This window comes from Eufriesea mexicana, unplaced genomic scaffold (assembly GCF_001483705.2).
Source record: "Eufriesea mexicana isolate 0111107269 unplaced genomic scaffold, ASM148370v2 scaffold22, whole genome shotgun sequence".
NCBI lineage: Eukaryota > Metazoa > Arthropoda > Insecta > Hymenoptera > Apidae > Eufriesea > Eufriesea mexicana.
In genome coordinates this window covers 679,783-694,256 of record NW_016908212.1, presented here as the reverse complement: position 1 = coordinate 694,256, position 14,474 = coordinate 679,783, and the positions used below count along the sequence as shown (strand labels likewise).

General features: G+C 39.9%; 1 protein-coding gene across 1 annotated transcript in view; it reads left to right on the top strand.

Moving 5' to 3' along the window:
* LOC108553334 (agrin) overlaps positions 1-6,431 on the top strand; it is a 42,971-nt gene extending 36,540 nt beyond the window's left edge. The window contains exons 14-24 of the mRNA XM_017908205.1: positions 131-325; positions 1,029-1,202; positions 1,870-2,209; positions 2,587-2,814; positions 2,930-3,498; positions 3,620-4,031; positions 4,100-4,353; positions 4,458-4,551; positions 4,758-4,865; positions 5,255-5,429; positions 5,985-6,431. Coding sequence (XP_017763694.1) covers positions 131-325; positions 1,029-1,202; positions 1,870-2,209; positions 2,587-2,814; positions 2,930-3,498; positions 3,620-4,031; positions 4,100-4,353; positions 4,458-4,551; positions 4,758-4,865; positions 5,255-5,429; positions 5,985-6,242 — 2,807 coding nt within the window. The 3' untranslated portion in view covers positions 6,243-6,431. The remainder of the gene's footprint in view (positions 1-130; positions 326-1,028; positions 1,203-1,869; positions 2,210-2,586; positions 2,815-2,929; positions 3,499-3,619; positions 4,032-4,099; positions 4,354-4,457; positions 4,552-4,757; positions 4,866-5,254; positions 5,430-5,984) is intronic.
* Positions 6,432-14,474: the final 8,043 nt, after the last annotated feature.

Sequence of the window (14,474 nt, the reverse complement as noted above, 5' to 3'; positions counted from 1 at the left end):
ATAATTCGTTGCTCGTCCGAAGCTCATTTCCTCTTCCACCGGTTAAAATTTAAAATCGTAATTGTATTCTTCCGGATGCACCCTAAAATGAGGCATGAGCAGAACTGAGGAACGCTGGTGAAATTTTCAGACGACCCCTTGGTGAACACGGACTTCCCCGTTAAAAGGTACACAGCGGTGCAATACACTCAGCCAGCGGCCGCCATTTCTCCGTTGTCGAAATCTACCAGGCATCTGTTAGTGCCTGAACCGGATCCACGCTATTATTACACACACAGGGCGCATCAAGAAACCATCACGATCGACAGGGACAATTTAAAGCACGGTAAAAGCCTAATCCTATTCCAAGATCGTTCGCGGCCATACTTCATTGCAATGTACCTACGGCGACTACGAAATGCATCTCCGCGCCATCTTTCGTTTCATTTCGATATACTCGATCGTTCCTTCGGATACATTAGATCGAACCTATTCAATTTTCCTTAATTCATCTGTCCATGAACATGTTGCCGCAATAGCGAATTTTTAACACTATGTCGTCCGGTGACACCACGTTGGTATCATACGCAAATGATGAGCCAGTCCTACCGGTACCAAGCTAAAGAATCCTAATTAAACTTGCGAACGGCATAGTGTTAATGTAAACAACGTGAATGTTCCTGCGCCATGTTTGGTGCTCAGATGATACGCGAGTATCACATGCATTTGGTCTAAGCTCCTTTAACCAGTGCTCCGTAATTTCGTCGTCGCGATAACGCTCGCAGCGTAATTAATAATTAGAAACAACGCCGGATACATGATACGAATTATATGTTTGTGCTCTCGTGTGTCTATGTTTTGCCTCTATGTGCGTGTGTGTCGCTTCGAAGCGTGCATTCTAAATCCGCTTGGCGGTTAATTCTGGATCAGCTCGACGTCGGTAATCGGATCGATATCGATCAGAACGTGGTCCGTACGAGAAATGCCTTTTTCCTCGAGAACCGTGTCAATCCATAGACATCGATTCATTCGATAATTCCGCTTTCCAGGAGTGGCCGCAGCGTACAGACCAACCCCAGCCACGATTCGCGTGGTCACCGCGTTGGTCGGTGATCTCTGCAGCGACGACAAGGATTGCACCATCCCCAATAGCGAGTGCTCGAACGGTGGTTGCATTTGCTCCGAAGGATACACGGTGACCAGCGACAGGCAGGACTGTTTTGGTAATTCATTGTATTTTATTATTCGATCGGCTGCGCTTATCTTTCAACGCGTTACGCGTAAGTCTTGAGTGCAGTGTAGAGATAAAACGTGAGAAGTATCGGTAAAATATCAGGGATTTAAAAGAGAACATTTTCCAATTTGAAGTTCAGTTTAACGAATTCGAGACTACACTGAATTATCTTTTTAAAGTAGTTTCGCATATGCGAAACGGTAATTTTAATTATCGTCTACCTTGGCAACGAATAGCTATGAAAGCAAGATTCGAGAAGAATTCCGCGTGTCACGTTTTTCAAGAACACAAAGAGACGTGAGCAGAACTAATTGTCGTAGGAACAGGACCCTAGAAATAACCGCAATGGCACGAAACGGTAATTATCACAGTAGGTTACGTGAAAAGGGAATACCCATGAAAGTACCGTTTGAGAAAGATTTCACGACTCACATTTTCCAAGAAGAGTATAAAGGAAGTCAGGTAGTACTAATTGACGTGAAAACAAAACTCGCGTCACGTTCTCGCGTTACGGTCCTGCGAGCAAAGTGCCGTTCAAACGGAAAGAAAAGAAAGCGATGAAAGTAGATAGAGAAAGGGCCTTTCTTTGCCGAAACGTCCGACGTTTCTTGCGTCCTTTGAAGACCGAGGAAAGAATCTAATTAACCCGTTTCCAGCTAATTACGTGCCTGTCACGCCGACCGAAGAATTTCGTGCCTGCCTGTCGTATCCGTGTCACGCGACATCGACGTGCATCGATCTGCCCAGCGCGACGTTCGTTTGCATCTGTCGTCCAAATTACACCGGTCTATTATGCGACGAGGAGATCAACAAAAGGGATTACGAGGTGCCGTCGTTCGACGGCAAGAGCTACGTCAGGATGAACAGATTGAAGGCTTACTACAAGTTCAGCGTCGAGGTTGAGTTCAAGACGTACGCTGACAACGGGATTATACTTTACAACCAACAGAAGAGCGACGGCACCGGGGATTTCGTCTCGTTAGCCATCGTCGACGGGTCTGTAGTTGTTATCTGTTGAATTAGTATCGTTGACGCGGAGTTAGTTTCGCCGGTATAACATTTTGTTGGGTTATTCGCAAAGTTCTCGTGGTTTGCAATGATTCGTTTCGAAAGTTTTTAGACCTTCGCGTTATATATAATGATATTTGTTTTCATAAAATACAGATATGTATTTATGGAAGCCGGGTGGAATTATAACAGCGAGTTCGATTATTAAAATATTACTGTCGACAGAGTTTCTTAATTGAATGACGCGAACGAATGAAATTTTATCCGGAGTTTATGACTTTAGAATTTTAGATCGATTAGTAGTGTTAGCAAAGAAAATTTAGCTAGTTCAAAGCAGAAATTGATATTTTCTATTTTGCTTGCAGACACATACAGTTTCGATACAATTTAGGAAATGGACCTGTAATTTTGTCCTCCCCCGAAAGGGTTACTATGAAAACTTTCCACCGCGTGGCAGCCAAGAGGTATCATAAGGATGGTGTTTTAATTTTTAATAACCGAGAAGATGTCGCAGGTCAGAGTCAAGGGATGTTGAAGTCACTTGACCTAAACCAAGATACATTCATTGGAAATATGCCTACAAACTATTCCAAGTAAGTATTCCCTCTAAATTCTTTATTACGCAAGCACCAATATTTTTCCAACTTTATCGAGTTCTAACGTTTCTAACTCAAGGTGCGTTAACATCGAATTTCTTTATTTTCACAGGATTTACGATAATATTGGCACCAGTCACGGTTTCCTCGGTTGCATACGAAAACTGAAGATCAATCGGAATTTCGTCGATCTCCACGTAGGGCGCGACAAAGAGGTCTTGGAGACCTATCGCGTGAAGGAGTGCGGAGAAAACGCGTGCGCCAATCTTCCTTGCCAGAACGGTGCAACTTGCCAACCGATCTTCGAAGAAGACCTCTGCAATGGTCGCGAATGCAGAAGAATCCATAAACGGGGAAAGGGCAAGAACAGGAACGGAATGAACATCGTAAGGTGCAAGGGATTGCATTGCACCACGATCGATCAACGCAGATCGAACATCAACGATTACGACGTTGATTACGAAAGCAGTTACGAGCATGGAAATTACGCGGTGGAAAAGTACGACCCTCCTGATTACAGATGCATTTGTCCGCCTCAGTTCACAGGCAGAAACTGCGAGGAGTCTTTAGACCCTTGCATCGGCGAACCTTGTCAGCATGGCGCCACTTGCGATATTCTACCACAGGGTGGTTACGTTTGCAAGTGCCCACCTGGCAGGACTGGAGAACATTGTGAGAACCGTGAGTACTTTTCTATTTTTCTCTCCAAGTACTCTTCTATCTGTGGTGATAATCTTACTGTCGAGTCTGACGTATAGATATTATTCGTTATCGAATAGCTTTATTATGTAATTGGTTGCAGTTGACGCTGAATTGACGGAGCTATTGATACCCGAAATGTCTGGAGACGGTTTTCTGGAACTGCCATGCCTGGAAGGCGTAGCGAAAGCATTTTCCATCGAGTTGTGGTTCCTCACACACGCGAGCGACGGTTTGCTTCTTTACAATGGCCAACTGAATAACGGACGTGGTGATTTCATTAGCCTGAATCTGGTCCATGGAAAACTGGAGTTCAGATTTAATCTTGGAAGTGGTATCGCCAACATTACCTCTCCAGATCCAGTTACACTCGACACGTGGCATTGTGTTCGTATCAACAGGCTGGGCAGAGAAGGTGTTCTTCAGTTGGATGACGGAACAGTTGCCAGAGGAGTATCTGGAAGTCCTTTAACGGAACTGAATTTGGAAATGCCTCTTTACGTCGGTGGTGTCAAGTAAGTTGAAACAAGTCCAATGAGATTTGAGTCGTGCGAAAGAAAATACATCTTCGGTTAACTTGTAGACAATGGCGAGAAGTGCATCGACTGGCTGGAGCGTGGACTGGATTGGTAGGTGCGATACAAAGATTGATGGTGAATGGAAAAACCTACCAGAATCTAGCCGTCAACGTTACTCAACATAACACGGAAATCTACGATGGTCTACCATGCCCTAGCAATGAAAACCCCTGTTACAATGGTGGAGTGTGTCTACCTCTGTTAAATAGTTACCTGTGCAAGTGTGCTAGTAATTACAATGGCCTCCATTGCGAATTCTGTAAGATTTACATAGAATTTTATTTACATAGACATTGCTAGTACAAATGTTTCTTATAAGACAGAATTAGTGTAGAATTTATCTTTTTCCTCCCACTTTGTTAGTCATGGGTTACGACGTATCTACAGAAGTATCCGAAAGACCAGTTCGCTTCAAGGGCGACAATTTCCTGCAATTCAGACATCGAAATGGAAGAAGGTAAACCTAATCGAATAACGATTAAACGTTAAACGTTTTCCAAAAGTTCTATCGCATACTCCTAAGTCACTGCATCACACTTTCTAAGGTACTATTCCGAATTAGGAGCACCAAGTTAGGTTTCAATAACATTAGTAACGGTAGACTACTTAGACCCTTCTTCAATCAAAGTATCACTAACCTTTTGATTGTGTAACACCGACTAGTACTAACTCAACTAATACTACCCTCGGCGAGTACTTTGAGGAGTCCTACTCCGACTACGACTTGGAGGAGGAAGTCGACTACGATTACGACACTTACGATTACACGGAGTAAGTTTCTAGGAAGAATAGCTGTGGTGTACTCGTTTGAGGGAGAGACATTGTTCTCTGTGCCTATGAATTTGCCGTTTCTGCTACCCTGTTTATTCAGATGTAGAGAATGCTAATATCATACCCTTCAAACTCAATCCAAGAAACTTTACGTAATTTACTAAATTTTGAAAAATATCAATTATAATTGGTATATTCTACATGAAATAAAAGAGTTTAACATTTGAAAATTGTCGTGGAAAATAAAGTTAACAGGGTTGATATTGTATGATTTTCGTTGCTTTTATAGCAATGCTTGCATGTGTGTTATGTCATTGTCCTATGGCACTGTAGCTCGATGTTTAAGTATTCGAAAATTGAATAAATGACTAAAGAAAATTATATTTTAGGCGTAAGGGACAGCAATCGAATAAATTTGAGTTGAGATTGAGAACGACACATCCGGATGGACTGATTGCCTGGGTTGGAAGAGGAAAAATCGAGAATCTTGTCTTATCGTTACACAGTGGTCAAGTGCTTCTTACATACAAAAGCAAGAATGAACTGATATCTCTGAGGAGCAGGGTTTGTATTTATTTCTTAATTATTCTATCCAACACGAATTTTTATCTACGATTTTAGTACAAAATTTTGGAAAATTGACAAACTGCAAATAAACTTGAAGCGTAGCGCTTTGCTTGGTACTCTACGCAGAGGCGGCTACCCATAGAGACCCTGACCTTAGGGACGTTGTAAAGCATCTCATAAAAGGAAATTCAGATCGGTGTACTAAATTCTAATACTCTGCTTCCGCAACTCTAACGTTATTCATTTCAAAAGACTTTAATGACTCTCAGTTCCCATATAAATTGGGATTCAAGAAAAATATAGAATACGCGAATAAATTAGAAAAGAAGCTAAAATTTGTTAGACAGTGTTATTATACCATCGTATCTTGAGCTTTCACACTGATTCATGAAAGATTACAAACAATGTTAATATTATCTCAAAAGTAACATACCAAAATTCCACCATTACACTTTAAACGTGATGTACTGTACAAATTTTCTTCTAACTTCTGCTACATCTACATATAAAATAAAACATCGCAAATGTTTGATCGATCCTTGTTCTATCCAGGAACGGGTGGACGATGGCGTTTTCCACCATATCAGAGCATCGAGAAGACGACGAACATCGATGATACAGATCGACGACTTCACCCCAGTGAAGGTATCGACAGAGACCACTCTGTTAACGACAAACGGCAAGCTCTTCGTCGGTGGTAAACCAGGCCATCGAGGTATCAAAGGCTGCGTGTCGGACTTCGTGGTGGACAAACGGCGTCTTCAACTGGCCAGGCGGAAGATCGAGTACTGTCACGACAACGATGTATGATAACGAATCCCGGAAACGACGATTGTCAACGTGACGTCGCCTCTGGCCACGCTTGTCGACTGGACGCCGCTTTTGTCCTCGACGAGTTAGCACCAGCCTAAAAACGGACAAAGACGAACGAAGCGAAGGTGGTGTTCGTTTCTGGGGGACGAATGGAAACGAGGCACGTGGTCTGAACGATCGTGAGGAAAACGAGGAATAGAGAACCTAGGTGACGGAAGGAAACTGGGGTCGAAGTCGATACGATGACACGTGATTCCTGCCAAAGCTGTGCGAGAGAATTCCGTGGATATGGGAACGTCGATCGTACCACGGGAAGGATGAATCGCGGATCCAATGAAGTAGCAAGCTAACTCGTATATTTATTTTTCGTTCAGGATAGTATAGAGAAACAGAGTCCCGTTTGCCGTTCGTTCAAACGACGAACGGGCCAGACGAGAGAGAAAAGAGAGAATAAATGGAACACCGCGTTAAATGCTGAACGTTCTCATCTAAGGACAATAATATATTTTTAAGGTGACGAGATTAAGTATACATATGGATATATATGTATGTATAAAATTTAACGCGTATACGTATAAACGGGGAATGGGGAGGGTAGGGGGATGCCTGTAAAGCCTCGACATGAAGCTGAGTAACATGGACAGTGGGGTTGGGGGGTTTCCGGGGACAAAGACGCAGAGGCGGGCGTGAAAGGGATACAACTCATCGATATTCGTTTAGACGTTACTCTGTAAGTTAAATATATCGAAGCACCTATAAATGTTTTACGATGCCAAGACTGATTAAAGGGGAAATAGAAAAGAGAACGAAAGAGGGAGAACCGGGGAAGTTAGAAGAAAAAAAAAAATAGTTAAAAGGGAGAAAAAAAAACAGAAAAAACAAAGCGATAAATCGGTGTTATGTTTGAGTGTTTCGGTAGAGAGATTTAAATGATTGTGCATTATCAGAATATAGAAGAATGTATTTTAAAGGACTTGTTGATTTACGCCAGTAGAGAAAAATGAGAAAAGAAAAAAAAAAATGAAAAGAAGAAAAAGAAGATGAACAAATAAAATACATATACATGTACACCCACACGCGTACACGGAAACATACGTAACACGCATAAAGAAGAATTATACAAACAGATACGCCGTACAACGTTGTTTCTAGGCAAGCAAAGCTTTTTACAAATGCGCAAAGGAATATATATATGTTCCTATGTAAGGAATATATGTATATAAAAAATTATGATTATATATATATATATATATTATACATATGATACTATGCAGATTACATTCCATGTAATGGACATCAATGCGACGAACAAATTTTACGTAGGTACCACGGTGAATGTGTATCGTCGATCATCAATGTACTAGACCAGGTACTAGAGAATGCATCGAGCTTACCTCGAAGACACTCCATTTCTGTTCGACAATCTCAAACACACTTGCACGTAATAGCTCTGCAACCAATTCTAAAAGCTTACGACCGTGGCCATAGATTTCTTCTTGATGTACAGGGTTCGCATAGATTCTACGTTTACTACGATTCGGTTATAAATGGACTAAAATCGAGAAGAATCGAAAGCGTGCGTGTATTTAACTAATCGAACACGACGTCGAATCGTTTCTCCCAAATAATAATTGTATTTTCGATTTATTCGAGTTTCTTCGACAGTCCGGGAGCAAGGATCCAAAAAGGAGAACGAATCTTCGAGGAGATTTCCAATTCCAACAAATTCGATATGAATGAACGGGAAACGATTCGATCTCTTGATGCGACGAGGAAAAAGGACAGAAATAATAGTTATACGAAAACGAACCGCTTGTGTGTAATCGAATGATCAACGAGAAGGAGTGTCTGAATGAAAGCTGACTGTATGGTTGGAGAAAAAGATGTGAATACCGTGTCCTGATATACTACTTGTAAATATAATTAACATGTGCTGATCTACGAGTTGATTATCGTTTTACTATCGTGTACTAAGAGCTCGCGTGAGCGTGCACACCTGCATAAGTCGGACCTAAAAAAGCGAAAAAAGAGAAGAGAGAGAATCTTCGAGACGACCTAATCGTAATCGTAATAATTCATCGAATCAGCCTTTTTCGACGAATATTTTCATTTCATTTTCCTCCGTCGCTCGTGAAAACGAAAAATATGTCTGCGTCAACGTGTTCTTCCCTTGCTCGTTAAATCCCGCGAATGATCACAACGTAACGTCGATGAGAGCCTAAGTTTTAATCGTTAATGGCGGCTGCCGATCCGTCGCGGAAAGAGACGCTATCGAAGATTTTTTCACCCACCTCGTCGAACGTTTCCAGCCTCGCTCGGTTTACCGAATGGACAGAGGTTTCATTTTAATACGGAAACGAACTAATTGTAACGAATATTTGTTAGCGATGATAAGCGTCGAGGATGAAAGAACTTTCTAATGTTTAAGGTTGTTTTTTGAGTGCACCGTTTGCGTATGTAATTTCTAGAATCTAAGCGCGAAATACGATACATATCTTTGACGTGCATAAGTTTATATATTTATAAAATTCCGTCATCATGACTCGACGTTAATCGACGATGTAAATAATGACCATTTCTGTCTGGAAATGTTCGACGTTAAGGACGCTATGCACGTCGTTCTAAGAATGAGCGTCGATCGACCAAAACTTTTTGCTTAATTATTTGAAAGAAGCACGTGGACATTGTCCTCGATCCACGTCGCTTACCACAAATCGCCGGGTGTTTCTTAAACGTGTCTTTTTTATTACGTTCGTTTATTCGAAAGGTACACGCGCTTATACAATTTTGATAACGAAACCGCTTTTACCCCGGGAATAATTGTAACGTCTCGTAAGCAATCATATCTTTTCATATCCGTCGATCTATCGAGATCGGTGTGCGAGAAAAATCCGAAGAAACGCGTTCGTTCTCGAATAATTAAGCCTTCGCTGCGTATGAAAATTGTTCCTCGTTACCGAGAATTCGATTCGATCGCGAGCAATATCGTCACATATCCTCCCTCTTAAAGTGTGATTCTTTGTATTCTTCCAATGAATATCGCTATTTAACATATCGAAACGAATTTGTGGCCAGTAATGTGTCTCCTTAGAGGACAGAGAAAAAAGGAAATGTTTCATTATAACGAACAGGCTACGCCTGTATTATGCGACTTCTGCTCATACCGAGAATAAAGAGGAAAAATCTGCTTCGATCGTCAAGGTTGCTTTCACGAATATACTGTGTTTTATATATATATCTATATAATGGAAAAAGAAAAAAACGAACTTAGATTCGAAACGTATTATAATTATATTTTTATCGAATATATTTCAATTTGTAAGCGTTAAGGATAAAATTCGTAGATTTCAGTTATATCATACGTGTAAGTTAATTATTAAATTTCGACTGTAATCATTTTTTGCTACATCGAAGGCGTTGCATCGTGAAAAGATATGTCGAAAGAGATGAGGAATATTCTAAAAATTTCGATGTTGATTTTATGATAAATTGTTCCCATTGTCGATCTTATTTGTTAAACCGCCACGTTCTACTTTGTTGCGGTAGCTTGTCTGCGAATCATCAATGTGACCGATATTTACGTAAGCATGTACGTAATAACGATGTACAATATGTAATCGACGGAACGGTACAAAATAAACCAATAAAGATTACCACCTGACTAGCTTGGGAAATCGTTCGACGAAAACGAATTTCACGATGCTCGCGTACGGTTTAAGAACGGAAGAATGTATAGAAGAAAGCAGAAGAGCGAGGAAAAATTTCAATCCATGCCTGAAAATTACTGCCAATCTAGATAGAGATTACAGGATCGATGTTTTCCCCTCTAAAGCTTCCCTTGTCCCAGGAAAATTATTAACCGTGAGTTATCGAACCCTTTCGAAACGGAACGAAATCGATTGTCTCCCCATGATACCGATCAGAGAGGAAATGATTTCTCGAGACTTCCGTTGTGCGTGCAACACCATTCAACGTTGTTTGTTTCTCACGATGGACACCCATTGCGGCAAGGCGATCGTTTGAATTAGTTTTTTTACTTTGATACCGTCTTTACTGCGACCATTCGCCGTTCGCTGACCTAAAGTATTTGTGAGCTACACTGTATAACAAAAAGTACGCGTTGTAAAGTGACTGTATATACAAATATAAATTATGCGATTATCTTGAGAGTAGTCTCATTTCTTTCCACCTCATTTCTTACTCTCTTTCTTTCTTACTCTGTTCTATCGTGCGCTCATATTTCTTTCATCTCTGGTACACCAATGTGTTTGCAGTAATCAATTTGATATAAGAGTCTGATTTTGTCAATGCGCAAAGGAATATATATATGTTCCTATGTAAGGAATATATGTATATAAAAAATTATGATTATATATATATATATATATTATACATATGATACTATGCAGATTACATTCCATGTAATGGACATCAATGCGACGAACAAATTTTACGTAGGTACCACGGTGAATGTGTATCGTCGATCATCAATGTACTAGACCAGGTACTAGAGAATGCATCGAGCTTACCTCGAAGACACTCCATTTCTGTTCGACAATCTCAAACACACTTGCACGTAATAGCTCTGCAACCAATTCTAAAAGCTTACGACCGTGGCCATAGATTTCTTCTTGATGTACAGGGTTCGCATAGATTCTACGTTTACTACGATTCGGTTATAAATGGACTAAAATCGAGAAGAATCGAAAGCGTGCGTGTATTTAACTAATCGAACACGACGTCGAATCGTTTCTCCCGAATAATAATTGTATTTTCGATTTATTCGAGTTTCTTCGACAGTCCGGGAGCAAGGATCCAAAAAGGAGAACGAATCTTCGAGGAGATTTCCAATTCCAACAAATTCGATATGAATGAACGGGAAACGATTCGATCTCTTGATGCGACGAGGAAAAAGGACAGAAATAATAGTTATACGAAAACGAACCGCTTGTGTGTAATCGAATGATCAACGAGAAGGAGTGTCTGAATGAAAGCTGACTGTATGGTTGGAGAAAAAGATGTGAATACCGTGTCCTGATATACTACTTGTAAATATAATTAACATGTGCTGATCTACGAGTTGATTATCGTTTTACTATCGTGTACTAAGAGCTCGCGTGAGCGTGCACACCTGCATAAGTCGGACCTAAAAAAGCGAAAAAAGAGAAGAGAGAGAATCTTCGAGACGACCTAATCGTAATCGTAATAATTCATCGAATCAGCCTTTTTCGACGAATATTTTCATTTCATTTTCCTCCGTCGCTCGTGAAAACGAAAAATATGTCTGCGTCAACGTGTTCTTCCCTTGCTCGTTAAATCCCGCGAATGATCACAACGTAACGTCGATGAGAGCCTAAGTTTTAATCGTTAATGGCGGCTGCCGATCCGTCGCGGAAAGAGACGCTATCGAAGATTTTTTCACCCACCTCGTCGAACGTTTCCAGCCTCGCTCGGTTTACCGAATGGACAGAGGTTTCATTTTAATACGGAAACGAACTAATTGTAACGAATATTTGTTAGCGATGATAAGCGTCGAGGATGAAAGAACTTTCTAATGTTTAAGGTTGTTTTTTGAGTGCACCGTTTGCGTATGTAATTTCTAGAATCTAAGCGCGAAATACGATACATATCTTTGACGTGCATAAGTTTATATATTTATAAAATTCCGTCATCATGACTCGACGTTAATCGACGATGTAAATAATGACCATTTCTGTCTGGAAATGTTCGACGTTAAGGACGCTATGCACGTCGTTCTAAGAATGAGCGTCGATCGACCAAAACTTTTTGCTTAATTATTTGAAAGAAGCACGTGGACATTGTCCTCGATCCACGTCGCTTACCACAAATCGCCGGGTGTTTCTTAAACGTGTCTTTTTTATTACGTTCGTTTATTCGAAAGGTACACGCGCTTATACAATTTTGATAACGAAACCGCTTTTACCCCGGGAATAATTGTAACGTCTCGTAAGCAATCATATCTTTTCATATCCGTCGATCTATCGAGATCGGTGTGCGAGAAAAATCCGAAGAAACGCGTTCGTTCTCGAATAATTAAGCCTTCGCTGCGTATGAAAATTGTTCCTCGTTACCGAGAATTCGATTCGATCGCGAGCAATATCGTCACATATCCTCCCTCTTAAAGTGTGATTCTTTGTATTCTTCCAATGAATATCGCTATTTAACATATCGAAACGAATTTGTGGCCAGTAATGTGTCTCCTTAGAGGACAGAGAAAAAAGGAAATGTTTCATTATAACGAACAGGCTACGCCTGTATTATGCGACTTCTGCTCATACCGAGAATAAAGAGGAAAAATCTGCTTCGATCGTCAAGGTTGCTTTCACGAATATACTGTGTTTTATATATATATCTATATAATGGAAAAAGAAAAAAACGAACTTAGATTCGAAACGTATTATAATTATATTTTTATCGAATATATTTCAATTTGTAAGCGTTAAGGATAAAATTCGTAGATTTCAGTTATATCATACGTGTAAGTTAATTATTAAATTTCGACTGTAATCATTTTTTGCTACATCGAAGGCGTTGCATCGTGAAAAGATATGTCGAAAGAGATGAGGAATATTCTAAAAATTTCGATGTTGATTTTATGATAAATTGTTCCCATTGTCGATCTTATTTGTTAAACCGCCACGTTCTACTTTGTTGCGGTAGCTTGTCTGCGAATCATCAATGTGACCGATATTTACGTAAGCATGTACGTAATAACGATGTACAATATGTAATCGACGGAACGGTACAAAATAAACCAATAAAGATTACCACCTGACTAGCTTGGGAAATCGTTCGACGAAAACGAATTTCACGATGCTCGCGTACGGTTTAAGAACGGAAGAATGTATAGAAGAAAGCAGAAGAGCGAGGAAAAATTTCAATCCATGCCTGAAAATTACTGCCAATCTAGATAGAGATTACAGGATCGATGTTTTCCCCTCTAAAGCTTCCCTTGTCCCAGGAAAATTATTAACCGTGAGTTATCGAACCCTTTCGAAACGGAACGAAATCGATTGTCTCCCCATGATACCGATCAGAGAGGAAATGATTTCTCGAGACTTCCGTTGTGCGTGCAACACCATTCAACGTTGTTTGTTTCTCACGATGGACACCCATTGCGGCAAGGCGATCGTTTGAATTAGTTTTTTTACTTTGATACCGTCTTTACTGCGACCATTCGCCGTTCGCTGACCTAAAGTATTTGTGAGCTACACTGTATAACAAAAAGTACGCGTTGTAAAGTGACTGTATATACAAATATAAATTATGCGATTATCTTGAGAGTAGTCTCATTTCTTTCCACCTCATTTCTTACTCTCTTTCTTTCTTACTCTGTTCTATCGTGCGCTCATATTTCTTTCATCTCTGGTACACCAATGTGTTTGCAGTAATCAATTTGATATAAGAGTCTGATTTTGTCAAAGATCTAATTACAGGTTGAATACTAATCGTCATAGTTAGACAAAATTCTTCACAAATTTAGGTTGATACCTATCGTCATAGAACGCATTTGCAGTCGCTAATAGTATTCAGTATTTAGACTACATAATTCCTTCTGGATATTCGGTCCTAAAGTTGACAGTATGTCATAACCAACATTGACTTGTATTAACATCGATTGCGCAGCCTTGAAGTAATTAATGCAATTGACTCTGACTAAGTTCAGGCATGAGATTCTCCATGCGAGAGTGTCTATTCTCCAGGCACACGTAAGTACATCGAACTGTCAGTCTCCAACACGTAGATCTCCATGTTAAGGATGTCGAGCTTGTAGGACACGATACTGGTAGTTATAGGTTCATGAAATTTGCATTGATGAAGGAAGACCCATTGGAATCGATGCTTAAGGATTCATTGACACTGAATGGAACAGTTAAACGAAAATTATGGTAATCTATATTACTTAAAGGAAGGAAACTAACACAATAAAAATATTACATGTAATGCATCGTACTGAAAATATATCGAATTGGAATAAAAAAGAACAATTGTTGCTATCATAGCGATCTTTTGCGCAAAAGAATGGGAAAAAGAAGGAAATGCATCAACCCTATATTCTAAACTTAAAAATTTCATAAAATATTTTCGAGTAATTATTCGCATGTATTTTAAAACTAACAAAACTGAAATAGCTGCAGAAGAAATTGTTTGGAAACTTAATAATACACATAAAATAATTATAATTATAAATAATTATAATATAATATA